General features: G+C 44.5%; 2 protein-coding genes across 5 annotated transcripts in view; one reads left to right on the top strand and one right to left on the bottom strand.

Annotated features, from left to right (window-relative positions):
• Positions 1-10448, bottom strand: part of REV1 (REV1 DNA directed polymerase) — a 55483-nt gene extending 45035 nt beyond the window's left edge. For 3 of the 4 annotated variants that reach the window (XM_071430805.1, XM_071430806.1, XM_071430809.1), the window contains exon 1: positions 10309-10448. The gene's annotated coding sequence lies outside the window, so the exon portion shown is untranslated. The remainder of the gene's footprint in view (positions 1-10308) is intronic. The other variant, XM_071430807.1, reaches the window with a different exon arrangement.
• On the top strand, positions 4765-13987 carry LOC139591423 (uncharacterized). The gene is made up of 3 exons (XM_071429967.1): positions 4765-4956; positions 9868-11295; positions 13655-13987. The coding sequence occupies exons 1-3, from the start codon at positions 4765-4767 to the stop codon at positions 13985-13987; spliced, it is 1953 nt and encodes a 650-aa protein (XP_071286068.1).
• Positions 13988-14646: the final 659 nt, after the last annotated feature.

Raw genomic sequence — 14646 nt, 5'->3', positions numbered from 1 at the left:
TTAAATTCTGAACACCCAGGTTAGGAACATGGTACTTCAGTGATTACAAGATGTCTCTGGCTCAAGTCTTCCCTTTCAGGGTCACAGATTATTTTTTTAATGCTAATATGAAAACCTGGGAGCCTAGTTTCTCCCTTTATAGTTCCAGGAACTGAATGATGAACCAAGGTTTCTGGACTACAGAGAAACCTCTCTGCTAAAGATTTGTCCTTACAGTGTGAATTTTTCCTTAAAAAATGAAGGTAACCTCTTGCAGCTGCCTTGCTGAAACATAAGGAAGAAATGAGCATGAGAAATACCTTGCTCAAGATATATTAAACCAGAGGAAAAGTTAAGCAAGATTTTAAACATGCTCACTGGTTCATGAAATAAGAAATGTAAGGATGGTATGATGCTCCCCCTATAGGAATCATGATGAAGGGATGAGCAAGAGAAACACTTAGTAAAGAACAGGTGAAGGTGGGAAGGAGAGGAGGGGTGGGTGGGTAGAAATCAAGACAGAGGACTTCAAACAGCCATCACAAACAAGCAAATTTCACAGTTCATCTTTCTTGTAGTTCTTTCTTAAAGTATCTACCTTGTTTCAGAACAGTTTTCTCTGTTTGTACAAATTCATTAACATGGCTAAGGGACCAACCCAGACCAAAACCACCACAGTATTATGGGGAAAAATGGTTGGGAGCACAGATCTGTATTCTGCAATGACTCTGCAAGAAGTGAACATGGATCATCACGAGATTTTTAATTTCAGTGCAGGACTAGTCTCTGCTTCTGTCATACATTTCAGCAATCTCTCTGCCAAGCATATATACAGTGCAGAGGTATTTTTGCTACCTCTTCAAGTAGCCAACTTGAATCTGGCAGAATATAAACTTTATGGTTCTGCCCTACAAGAAAACATATGAACTATTTCCAAAGACAAAATGAGGCTGCACTGTGACTCAACAAATAACCCTGCCAAAGCTGTGTCTAAGTGCACCACACAAGTAATGTTCCATCCAGATAATCCAATTTTTGGTAACTGAAAGGTGTACAGAAGTGTAACACACTATAACAGCTAGTCTGCATTTCTGACCAGAGCAGACATCCTGTCATTGTCCTCTAATGCAAAAGAACTTGATTTATTTAACGTATTCACATTCCACAAGCCTATATAAAAGGTGTAACTCCAGCAGAAATATGGGTGTCTAGGGCCACTGCTAATGAGTATCAGAATCTTTTCCTTGAACTCTAGATTGAATTCATCCCAGCTCAGCAGGGCTTAGAAGCTTTTTCCATCAAGTGGGTATTTTGTGGCTTGTTTGAGTTTCATGCCTCTACATTCCACCTCCCACATCAAACTCACCACTCTGCTTGGCACTAGTCCTCAAGCTCTTTGAGCAAAGAACTATCTTACATGTTTATACATTTCTACGCACAAGAGTCCTATTCTTGGCTGAGTCTTCTGGAAAAAGAGCTGCTGCTATAGGGTAGAAAACTATTTTTTTATCACATACTAAGAAGTCCAGAATCCAGCAAAAAGAACTTACACAAAAAAGTCAAAAGCTTTTTTAAAGATACTAACTGCTTAAATGCCTGTGATTTCAGACAATTCAGGGTTAGTATTCTATATTAAAATTACTAATTAGAACAACGCAAAGCAGTATTGAATTTTATTCTAGGTGAGAAATAAAGTCTCAGGGTGAAGTTTCATAAGATGTTTGAGTCAACTTGTTGGCTGACTGCTACCAAAAGGGATGATTCTGCTCTTCAGCTTCTGCTGGCCTAACAGGCTTTATCCCTTCTTCCCAGGCTCATATGACCCCCTACATTCACACCGGTGCTATGTGCAGGTCAGCTCACTAAATCAACATAAAATTGACATAATTTTATGGTTTAGCTTTCCCTAAGTTTAGCAAGATGAAGTGACTAACAAAAGCATCAGATAAAGCCAAAGTAGACAGGCAAAAAGAGAGGAATGGATGGGATCTTAAAATTATCTTAGCAATTTCTAGAAACCAACTTTTGGGTCATGACTGTAACTAATGGCAGTGTAAATGCAGATACAGAGTTCTAATGAGCTGGCTACTGATCACTAATTAGTGCTGCTTATGCTTTTTCCCCTGCAATAAACCAGAGGGATAGGCTACCTTACCTTTTCCACAGGGTAAGGGCTTTAAAAAAAAGTTACAATCAAGCAGCTCCATATCTTATGCCACCTGTCCCCACAGGAGAAGCACTAACTACAAGCACCTGATGTCATAGGGCCAACTAGCAAGTTCTGTTTTGCACTTCAATCTTTGATGATATTTTAAATCAAGAGAAATGAAATTAGCTGAAGGATGCTTGAACCAATAGCTATCCCCAAAAACAACCAACACCACCTCCATGTCCTGTGAATAAAGATAAGAATGTAAATGAGAAAGGACAAACTTCAAAATCTTGGGCAATTTAAATATTAGAAATCAGTATGAGAAATTTAGAAATACCATTTGTCTAAAATATGAGCATCCATGGCATTTGCTAGAAAGGCAAAATACCATACAACTCACATAAAACATGGAAAAACTTCCAAGCCCTGCAGAAGAAACTCCTCATGAGCAGATAACTATTCTAAAATGGTGTTCTGTGCATACTTTCATTTGAGCTTGACAGCAAAGAAATGATACTCTGAGAACTTCCAGTTCAATCAGTCCCCGAGAAAGAGAACTCTTTGCTAAACTAATCCAGCTTCCAAACTGACTACTTTTGCAACTCAAAATGGTCTCTGTTTCAGGTCAGTTTTTAATGATCAGTACAATCATGGACTAAATACTTTACATACAAGTAACAAGTAAGAAATATAAATTTCTTTTGCTGGCTAAACATCACAATAATACAAAAAGCAGCTGTACAGCAGATAACTGTAACAACTTTATACCAGAGCTGTACAAAAGTCTTTATATCTTGTTACAACTAACTTGGGAGTCTGGGACAGACAATTGTTTTACTTGTCACAACTTGAGGAAGCCTGAGCATGAGGTCCAGAAACCAGAATCACTGTACAATCCACACCACCTTTGAACAATCTCTTTTCAAGATATCATTTTTGCTTTCATACATGGCATTTGAGATGGCTAGTTCTTCGAAAAATAGGAAGGCAGATTTAACTTGAAACCAACTGTCAATTTCCCTCTAGGAATAACACTCAGTAACACCTACAGTTCATTTATAGCTTGTCACAAGTAGTGGTTTAACCTGTTTTTTTCTTCTGCTTACAGAAGACTGGCCTTCAGTTTCAGCATTTCTGCATTTTTTGGTTAAGTCATGACCTCCCCAACCCCCTCAGAGTTCTCCAGTGATGAACAGCTTTTCTTCACAAATGTTCATTGCTGTATGTAACCAGGTAGCTCAATTCACTTTTTAGTTCAAGTATCACTTCTTTCACACAAGGGTTCTTAGTGCCACAAAACAATGATAAGATTCAGCAAACTTCACCAACTGGCTTCATCAGTTCTTTTCTGTGCTTAAGTTCTTTTGGGGCTTCAACCCCAAGAGGACTTGGCACATTCATAATCTTTATGCCAGCTTCTAAGTGCCTAGAATCCAGAATAAAAACCATTAAGTAAAATCAGAATAAGAAACATAGCTGGTGAAATTAGGACTCTAAATACCAACACAGAGAAGGGACTGTAAATCACCAAAAGGAAATGTTCTCTTGGACTTGAGTATCCAAAACAATAAACAAGATGAGCTTATGAGCTGCATAGTCTTCCTCCAATTGCCTCTGTTTAGCTATCTATAATATTTGAGAAGGGAGAATGATGTCTCTTTTTTCTTTGAAAATGAAGACTGGGATGTTAGTTTTCTACCTAATAATCAACAGAACTTGTTTAGATGGTTTTTGGTTTGTACACTCAATATGGCAATCCAGTCCCACAACTCCTCTCTTCCCCAAGCAGTCTATGCTAAGGCATAGGCCAGGAAGTCAGTAGGTAGCATAAGTAAACCCATGATCACTACTCCCAAATAATTAGAAGAGTTGCTATTGCTGAATGATTAAGGACTTTCTATGACTTTCGAGGCACAACTGAAACATCCTTGCAAAGCTAAAGAAAAACTTAACAAGGCAGAAGAAGTGGGTAAGTGGAGGTATAATTATTCAAAAATAACTGCAAAATTTTCATGAGGTGATCAAAGCAAGGAATCTGTGGATGCTCTGAATTTATTAACATCAAATTCAAAGGAACTGTGCTTGTGAAAACCTGATATACATAACTACTTTCAGACTTCAGCCCAGGAAATGGGTATCCTTCAGAAGAGACTACATCTTTTTGACTGAATTTAGCTATTTGTCTACACATGTGTGTATGGGTATCTGCATGGATGTGCACACACAACAAACTGATCTTCGTTGCTGACCAGCTGGCTACCCAGACTGACCACTCTGGCAGTAGTGAATGGAGTACAGAAACAAAGCCCAGTGCTCTGGGCCAGGGCTGTAACCAGTATAATGAGAGGGTACACGTGGTTTAAAAAGGCCAAGCTCAAGGTGCTGCACCTGGGGAGGGGCAACCCCTGGAATCAATACAGGCTCTGGAATGAGCAGATTGAGACCAGCCCTGAAGGACTTGGGGGTGCTGGTGGCTGAGAGGCTGGACATGACCCAGAAAGCCAATCATACCCTGGGCTGCATCCAGAGCAGCGTGGGCAGCAGGATGAGAGAGACCCTCACCCCTACTCTGCTCTGGTGACACCCCACCGGGGGTGCTGTGTCCAGCTCTGGGGTCCCAGCACAGGAAGGACATGGACCTGTTGGAACAAGTCCAGATAAGAGGCACCAGGATGATCAGAGGGATGGAGCACCTCTGCTGTGAGGAGAGGCTGAGAGAATTGGCATCATTCAGTCTGGAGAGGCTTCAGGGTGATGTAATTGTGGCCTACCAGTATGTGAAGGGAGAATACAAGAAAAATGGAGAGAGACTATTACAAGAACATGTAGGGACAGAAGAAGTGGGAATGGCTTCAAACTGAGAGTAGGTTTAAATCACATATTAGGAAGAAATTCTCTCCTGTAAGGGTGGTCAGGCACCGGGACAAGTTGCCCACAGAAGCTGTGGATGCCCCATCCCTGGAAGTCTTCAAGACCAGGCTGGACGAAGCTCTAAGCAACCTGGCCTAGTGGAAGGTGTCCCTGCACATGACAGGGAGCTGGAGCCAGATGATCTTTCAGGTTCTTTGCAGCCCTGACTATTCCATGATGACGTTGAGGTTTTTTTAGGAGACATGCCCAAGGCAGTTGTGCTTTATGGTCAATCCAATGTTATCACTGAGCAAATGTTGATCCTGTCAGGCTTTTCAGGGAAAACGAGAGAGAAGGCATCGACTTTGCAAATGGCAGATGATGTCAGATGCTAAGGAGGACTCTTTACTCGTGTATGGGCAGCAAAACTCTAAGAACTCAACAACTTCACCAGCAAAAGCATTGATAACTACAGATTCAGTATGGAAATAGGTAGGTTTTCTGTTCATAGCAGTGTTTGAATGACATTACTTAATTTCAACTGACATTGCACAGTCAAGTTCCCAAATGCTTTTCTGACATCGCCTTTGAAACTCTCAAAGCTGCAAGATCTTTTTTGAAGTAAAATCTTCACAACATAAGGCTTCTATACTTAGCCTTGAAGCTTCAACTTTCTACTCAAGTTTTCTACATCTTTCTTCAGTCCACAGATATTACTTTTTTTCATCAACTCAGACCAACAAGATTAGGAAGAATGAGATGAAACAAGCAAGTGGAGAGATCAAAAGAAATGGAAGTATTTTTTAATCCATAGCCTAGTTTATTTTAAGATTATCTGACACTGGATACCAAGGATGCTAAAACTCCAGATCTGTTCAATAGATACATGGAATAAAAACATATTTTATTTTTTTAAGGTAACAAACTATAGAAGCTCAGAACACAAAGGGAAAGTATTTGAGTGTGTTTGTTTATTGTTAACAAAACAAACTTCTGATCTGACCCAACATATTATCAAGTTTCCTCCTAGATTCAGAGAAAAATAAGAAGAGCACGTTTCTGTATTTTCCAGGAAAAATACAGGGAAAAAACCAAAAATGCTCTAATTCTTCAAGATCCTTTAATTTAAACTCAAATCTGATTGTGTTCTTGGCTTGTACTGGTTCTAAGTTGGTATTTTAAGCACCTTTGACATAAAACCAGCAATGTTACACTGCTGCTTAGTGGAGACAGATAAATACAAAATGGCTACAGAGCAAAAATGGCCTATCCCAAACAAGTGCTACAATTTTAAAACTTGGGTTAAAAATCAATATAGAAGTTACAGGACGGGGCAATGCTTAAAACTTCAAATCAGCCAGAAATTACAGTAAAAAGTCATTACAACCTTACCTCTCCCCTACTACTGGTTTATTAAGAGGATTCTTGGAACTGCTTACCAAATAATGCAATTAGAGAATGAAAGTCAAGGAATTATGACTGAAAAGGCAGTATTAGAGCTGAGTGCTCTAATGTTTCCTGAAAACAACAAGCAGATCCAGAAATCAGGAACAGTATCCTTTCAATATAAATTATTTTAGTTCTTTACTTCAACTGGGAGTTGCATTCAATTTCACAGAATGGTAAAATACACTACTTGGGAAGCTGCACTGATCATTTACCTTACATGCCATGGGGTCAGGGGCTTTCCTGTTTGTAAAAATTAATAGCAATTCCATTACTTCCTTTAAAAAGCAACAGCTCCTAGGTTTCCAAAATGACCTCAGTGGAGCACAACCATTTGTTCATGATGCTAACTCATCATGCTCTGAACAAATACCTGATGTGAGCCAACCCAAAGAGGTGAAATCATGAACATAGTGGACAGAACTTTATTTCACTTTGGATATTCACTGACAACTAGAACCTGACAAAACATACTATCAACAGTCCCCAGGATTCTGCCAAAATACACCACATACCTCACCTTACCAGGAGATTGCCAGTCTCTATGTTAATTTGGGAAAATCTTATAGTTCTTGACCCTACTATGCATAGCTTCTGAACTGCCTTCTTGCTTTGGCATTCCAACCAATCCACCTGCATTTGCAAGAATGACTCTGCAAGGTACCTGAGCAGTGTCTTCTCCTAAGAGAAACCGCCTTTCTCCTTTCCAGGGTTATTTACTTTCATAAATCAAGACACTGAAGAGATGTGCATTACTTGAGGCAAACCAAATAAGGAGGTTACAACCAAGAATTCCATTACACTGGGACTTGGGTAAAGTATTTATATATAGCTGGGAATGGAAAAGCAAAACCAAGAGAAGAGTTAACCACAGCATGGCTAAGCTTTACTTCTGCAAGTTACTGAATTTCAAGTCACCAGTTTCAGCACTACCAAATATGTAGGATACCAGCTGGGAAACCTGAAACTTTGAGATAGGAAAGGAGTTGCTTTAGCCAAGAGCTAACACTGAAATTCAGGGACCACAGTCTGCCTAGGCATTTAAAGCAAGGAATATGGAATATACAATCCTTGCTATGGGTATACCAAACTAGAAGTATCTCCTAGGGGAATTTCATGGTCACAGATTCTGTAGCTACAGTAGCAGCAGTCCTTAAGTCAATTTTGAAATAAAAGCCACAGGAATGGAAGTTATCATTCCAGCCCAGAATTGAGGGCTGTTCTGCACACTCACCTCTCTTCTCATGAACACTGAGAAAGAAGCCTTTCCTAATTCTGACTTCTGTCTTACGAGCACTAGATATTCCACGTGAAATACAGAGTGAGGGGATCACAGACACAGCAGGCCTTCTTCCCTAAAAACATCTGTGTGTCCAATTAAATGCTGTCTGGTTTCCAAAACAGAGTAAAAAGCTGCTCTTGGGGCAGAGCACTACAGATACCTATCTGTTAGACAAAGACACTTCCACAAGTATACTGTATCACACACATCTAAGAATTCCTCATGATTTTTAAGGTTTGCTCTCTTACTTCCAACTTTTTTTACAATTCCATGGCCACTCTAATTTCTACTTGTTTCCAATTTTTTCCTCATTTTGCTATGCTTAGGTAAACATGTGGCACTATCACCAAATTAATCTACATTATATTCTTGATGAAAGGTTTCAACATTTGGATATTTAGCTCCCTTGTTATATATACACCAGGCAAACCTCCTAAGAGCTGACAGAGATCTATCTCAGTGATAATAATATACCCCTTTAATTAAAAAAGGTTGAATTAAAAAAAAACCCATTCTCTATGAAATAAACAATCGCTAACAAATTAAATGGGGAAAGCACATGGCTGGGTCAGGCAAGTTATTTTTTTCCTGCTTGTCCTGTGTTATTAAAAAAAGTCTGTGTAATCACATGAATTTTTTTCTACCTACTCAAAGTCATATTTAATTCTTACTCTTTTTTAAAAATCTCTCTAGTAAATGAAAGGGATGGTAGAAAGATTGAAAATTTGTCATAAAAATTCTTTCAAGAAGTCATGTGGGTCAAGGGATCAGAAACAACTAATGAAAATTGGCACTCTGTTACCACACACTATCACTGCACCAGAACAGGCTGTACCAGAGTGTGTGTACTATTCAGAAAGATGGACTGGTCCTAGGTTTGAAGGGCTCATTACTAAATAATGTACTGAAAAAAAACCATATTGTTTTGTACAACCATTTTACAATTGAGGCTTGAAATATACTAATGAATTTTTCCTATTAGCACTTTGCTGTTAAAAAAAAAAAAAATCTTTCTTCAAGTAGTTAAACATGAGTGAGTCACAAGGCAGGTGTCTGCACTGTGCCTCTACAAACACTGTCCTACCAGTGACCTCCAGTGTGACAGTTTGGGATTATTTACTAACAGGGATTTGGTGCATTATCCAGCAGAAGAAATGGGCTGAATGAAAGACCAATATGGTGGGAATGGGTAATAACTACAGGCTTGAGGCAAGATGGCAAGGAATTTGTCAGAGATTTGGATTTCTGTCTGATATTGGATTTCATTTGTGTTAAATGTCATAAACCTTAGTAAAACAGGACTATTCCGGAAACAAATTTTAGCTGTAACTTCTTGCAACTAATAGTAATTAGGTAACTGCTCTGGCCAGTTCTATTTGAGCAACAATTGCATCTAAATGAATAAAGAATTCAGATTATAAAATTAAACTCCCCTGGTTTTCCCTCTTTGGATTATGGTGTCAAATTTGAGGTAGGACCTGGATTTTAGATCAAGATGCACAACAAACATCAACTCATCTTTTCATTAAGACAGTTATTAACACAAGCTGAGTACTCACAGCCCTGTCATTCTGAAGACTGTGATCTTAATTTTAAAGCATCAGAAATAATGGAATATTACAGCACAAAAAACACAGTTTCTACTCAGAAAACCCAAACGTGCTGGCGATACTATGTTCCTCTTCCTTCTTAAGGTTAACATGCCATTACAACCCAGTTCGCATCAGGGGCTTTTAGCTCAGTATCACAGGTCAAGTCAATGGTAACTGTAGAGCAAAAAGCATCAAAATCAGAGGGGAAGGGGTCAAGATGTGAACACATCAGTCCCTCAGTGTTGGTAAGCACGGGCTTACTCATCAAGCACAGGTCCTCCCTCTTCCCCTCGGCACACCAGTTATACCCAGCACTATTGCTCAGCAAAAGCAACTTGTGACAAACACTACAGGAAACCGCAGACAAGATAGGCGCTGCTACAGCGCGGGGAGCGTTCCAGAGGGCACGGCCGCGCCAGGGCTCGGGCTTCCCCTCTCCTCCCCCTGCAGCCCATTTCCCTGCAGTGACCCCTCCGCGCTGCCACAACGCTGTGGCACAGCCTCGCTCTCCCCGCCTCTGCCTGGGGGACCCGTGTTGTGTCTGCAGCGCAGGCCCCATGTGACAGACACACAGACAAGACAGACAGACAGAAGCACAGGTGCGGGGAGGGGCGGGTGACCCGGACACGCGCACACCTGGCGCGCCCCCGCGGCGCCTCGCGGGCGCGCACGGGCTCTGTCCCCGTGTCCCCCTCCGCCCTCCCGCGCGGGCAGCCCAGGCCCCCGCGCGCCGGTTACATAACGCCGCGCGCCGTTCCCCTCTGCCTTCCCTTCCCCCCGTTCCCGCGCCGGGAACAGAACGGGGAAGGCCCAGGCCGCGGGCCCAGGGAGGGGCTGGGAGGCAGGGCAGCGGCTGCGGGCCCCGCGTCTGCCTCCCGCCCCCCTCCCTTCCTGCCTGCCTTCCTTCTCCCCGTCCCCGAGCCACCCCCTGCACGTCCCTCCCGCCATGGGTCCGCCGCGCCGCGCCGTGCCGTGGGGGTGAAGGCGCCCGCTCCGCCACCACTCACCTTCTGCCGCGTCCCAGACACACATTCCCGGGAGCGCCGCCGCTGCCTCCTGCCCTGCCGGGCCGTGCGTGTGCGTGTGTGTGTGCGTGTTGTGTGTCTGTGGGGCTTCACATCGCGGCTCCCCCTCCGGCACGGACGGACGGACGAACGGAGGGACCCACGCAACCACCCCCTCCTGCCCGCCTTCTTCTTCTTCTTCCTCCTCCTCCTCCTCCCCAGCGCCGGCCGCTCTCTCTCTCCCCCTCCCTCCTTCTCTCTCCCCGCACCTCGCTCGGTGTCCCCGGCACGGCCCCTCCTCCACCCCCACCCCTTCCCTTCCCTTCCCGCGAGCGCGTCACGGGAGAGTCTCGCGCCACCAACCCGCCGCCGCCGCGCGGTCAACAAACGGCGCGCGCCGGCCCGGGCAGGGCCCCTGGGCCGCGGCGCCCCCTAGCGGCCCGCCCGCAGGGAGACAGGCGCCCGGCGGCGGCGCACGTGACGGCGGGGAGGGGCGGGGCGGGGCGCGGCGCGAGACCTCGCGCGCCTCCCCAGGAGCACGGACGGGCCGCGGCGGGCGCGGGGCGGTGGCGCCCCCTGGCGGCCCGACGGGCGCGCCGCAAGCACGGCGGGCGGGGACTCGGTACCGGGACGGGAGCGGAGGCCGCGCCGGGGAATGCCGTGCCCGGCACCGGGGAGTGCCGTGCCCGGCACAGCCCGGAGCCCCGCGCCCGGGGACCGCCCTGCAGCCAGGACGCGGGTGCGGAAGGCCCCAGTGCGGTTGTGGCGGTGCTTGCCCCCGCTGCGTCCACCTTCTGGCCGAGGAGGCGGGAGCCGGGTCACCGCCCGGCCCTGACCCTGAGCGGGCTGGGGCCTCCTGGACGAACTGGAGCTGATTCAGGTTCAGGCCTCGCCACCCTCGCTGTAGAAGGACTCGCCTCCACCGGAGAAGGGCCTGCTTGTTCCACTCGCAAGCTGGATAAAGGAATAACGCCCACTGGCTGTTCCCATGTGAGTCTGCATTTTTAATTGCAGAAGCACAGAATCTTTTATATTGGCAAAGACTTCCAAGATTGTCAAGTCCAACCTTTAGCCAGTTACCACCTTGTCAACTGGATGTGCCACATCCAGTTATTTCTTGAACACCTCCAGGGATGGTGACTCCACCACCTCCCTGTGCAGCCCATTCCAATATTTAAAAACTCTTTCCATTAATAAATTCCCTCTGATGTCCAACCCAGACCTAAGCTGGCACAGCTTGTCCTGTCAGTAGTTGCCTGGGAGAAGAGAGTGAAGCCTCATCTGGTTACAACCTCCTTTCAGTACACTGGGGATACTCTGAAGTGTATCCATGGGGAGGCTGAGAAGAATGGAAGGCCAATTCTGGGGGAAAACATTGGGTATGTGGAGATTCTTGTATAGGAAAGCAGGTGTAATAGTGTATGGGAATGTTGGGGAAATAAGAGAGAAATATTTAGAAACACCAATCTAATTAATTGTGCTACTTGATGCAATTTACATAAAAATTACTATTGACTTCTTCTGATTCTGGTATATGGAATTTGTTATATAAATAGCAAATAGCCCCAGTCCTACAATTGTATCCACACAAACAGATCTGCTAGGAGTCCCCACTGATGCTAGGCAAAACTCCAATTTTGTTATAACCATGCCAGTCAGATGGACTCAGACCCATAGGGATTTAGTTCCAGGGATGAAGCTGTCACTGTAAGACAAGGGCTTATGGGGAACTTTCTTTTCTCCATCTCTATAGCCACAGTTGTCCTGTTCTGTGAAAAATGTTACAATTTCAAATATTTTTTTCTTCTACTTTGCGTAATAACATTGAAAACTTAATGAATGTCCAGCCTTTCAGCCGTATCTAGTTACACACTGCTCAAGATATCCATGCAGGATAAGGAAAACTCGAGTTCAGGTCTGTGTCTCTCAGCTAAGCATCAGCTATTTTAGCCAGAGTGTTTCCTGCATTTCACTTTGAGAAAAATTTATGGCTCAGCTCTTAGCACCTTCATGAGAAAAACCCAAATAATTGACTTTTGCTCAGTATTTTAATGAAACTTGTCTTCACAATATGGGTGTTTCCTGCCAGAGGGAAGCACTAACTAGAGTTTTGACCAGCTTTAAGTCAAATTTTGGACACATTGTGGCTGGTTGCTTTCAGTCTAATTTTTATCAGCAATTATATTACCTGAAAAAAAAGGTTCTGAAAAATACTGTTCAGAAAATATATGTTATCTAGAATACATCCATTTCACTGGGCCAACATTTTCCAGTTTTGCCAGAAAATTACTCTACCAATCCCAGTCCTTGCCAGTCTAGAGTAAACTAACTGTTAAAAGTATTGCATGACTGGATTTGTGCATTGTTTTTTTTTCTTACAGAGCTATTTCTCTAGGGGGCAGTTGTGGAGCAGAAAGGCAGAAAGACAAGTGAAATAGGGATTAATTTAAGTTAGCAAGAACAGCTTTAAAATGGTTAGTCAATGATTGTATTTTATTTTTAAATAGAAAGTGACATATAAGCAAATTATAAGAGGAACCAACAATTATTTAGAGAGGCATATGGAGACAGCTATTTTGTTTTGTGAAATATAGCTGGGGTAAGAGTTACCAGTGAAAAAACCTGAAACAGCCATTCTATACTTTCAGCAAAGAATAGATACAGTTAGTTAAAATAGGCCAATATTAGTTTAGGAAGAAACAGAAAACAGAATTATAAAAAATTAAAGAGGATAAAAAGAGGATAAAAATAGGTAAGTCTAGGAAAAGGGCCAAAAAATAACAGTAGTGAGTTATCTTCTAACACCCTCACGCTGTAACTCATCTTCACTAGTGAGCTCCTGAACTGACAGAGAAACATCTTAGGTTATAGTAGCCAGATTGGGAACTGGGTTTATTGCTTAGTCGTTGGTATTTACAGGGTGAAGCCTGGTTCAAGCCTGCTGACTTCAGTGAAAGCATTCTTGCTGTCTTCATTGAGTTTGGAATCCAATCTGAGGGTGGGGAGAGAGGCACTAGGTGTTCAGTGGGACTGAGGTTTTAGCTGGTCATCTCAATGAGGTGTTATTGTTGAGCAGCCCTTACCTATAAATCTCATTTTCTGAGTAAAACTTACAGAAAGTATGTCTGATGTCTGATGTAATTTCAGTACCTTCAGCACAAAGGCATTTCCAGGTGAAACTCAGGGTCAGGCTACTTGCAGCCTAATATAGGAGGTGTTGCCAAACAGTGACTATGGCTGCTATGGCATCTGAAGGCTTCTGTCATGACATCTCATATTGTCAGAGGGCACATAAAGCCACCAAGGGAAAATCCCTCCCCATGCTGATATTTCTGTGTATTCTTTCCAGTCTCACGTGTTTCCCAGGGCGATGTTGGCCTGCCAACTACACACCAATGCAAGGGCCAACAGAGTGCCAATCTTCTGCCGTTCCACAGAGGAAGAAGAAAACTTGGCCTGTGCCATTGCCTGCTGTTTTGCTGGTCTGCAGGTAGTTATGTTTAAAGGGCAGAGCACTTCCAATTGCTTGGCTCTACCAGAACCAAGCTGCCACCTTCATCCATTTCCAGAGAGGGTCCATGAGGTGCAACTGACAACCAGCTGCTGCTCACTGCTTTACCATGGCACTCACCGGCCTGCAGCTGCTGTAAGCAGCAGTCGTGACAGACAAATAAACAATTGAGAATTGCAGCAGTGGACTTTTCCCTTGTCATATGGGAGAAAGGTCCTTACTTCTCACTCTGTAGTTCTTCTGGCTCAGGAGCTCTTGGAAGGATCACCTACGTCAAATTCATGCTGGGTGTGTTCAACTCAAACTCAGGTTTAGTTCTCAGCCGCAAATTCGGAGGTGATTTTTATTCGGGCAGCAGAGGGATGAGAAGAGGGGACACTGAATCCATCTCTGTCTCTGGACCCTTTCTTACCAACAGGTTCAGCCTCGTAATTCATTCAGGTGTTTGTCTCCGCCCAAGGCACAGAGGGCTGTTTCATAGCGATGTCTCCTATCCCCAGCACAGCCAGCCCGGCTGCCCGCGAGTGGCTCAGGCCGTGGCCGTCACTGTGGTGCTGTTCTCGGCGCAAACACGTGTTACACACAGAACCCCTGCGGCAGCCAGCCGGGATCGGGGACTGGCACAGCCCCGGGCTGGGGGCGGCCCCGGGCAGCCGCGTCCCGGTGGCAGCGCGGCGGCGGGACACGGCGAGGCGGTGCTGCATTGCGGGCACGGCCCGGCCCGCCCGGCTCTCTGCCCTCGGGCCGCCCTCCGGAAAGCCCCGCTCACAGCCCCGCCGTCCGCCCGCCCCTCGGGAGCCGCTCTCCGGAGGGCACCGCCGGCAGCCCCG

This window comes from Agelaius tricolor, unplaced genomic scaffold (assembly GCF_023055355.1).
Source record: "Agelaius tricolor isolate 1412-34295 unplaced genomic scaffold, bAgeTri1.0.p SCAF_7, whole genome shotgun sequence".
NCBI lineage: Eukaryota > Metazoa > Chordata > Aves > Passeriformes > Icteridae > Agelaius > Agelaius tricolor.
The sequence above is the reverse complement of the archived record's forward strand: the minus strand, read 5'-3'. Positions and strand labels throughout refer to the sequence as shown.

Bases quoted from the DNA above. Each gene is read 5' to 3' on its own strand.
- LOC139591423 (XM_071429967.1), top strand. From the start codon at position 4,765: ATGGACCTGTTGGAACAAGTCCAGATAAGAGGCACCAGGATGATCAGA. The intron at 4,957-9,867 runs GTAGGGACAGAA...CCCATGTGACAG, and splicing joins AGAGACTATTACAAGAACAT to ACACACAGACAAGACAGACA. The intron at 11,296-13,654 runs GTGAGTCTGCAT...TATTCTTTCCAG, and splicing joins CGCCCACTGGCTGTTCCCAT to TCTCACGTGTTTCCCAGGGC.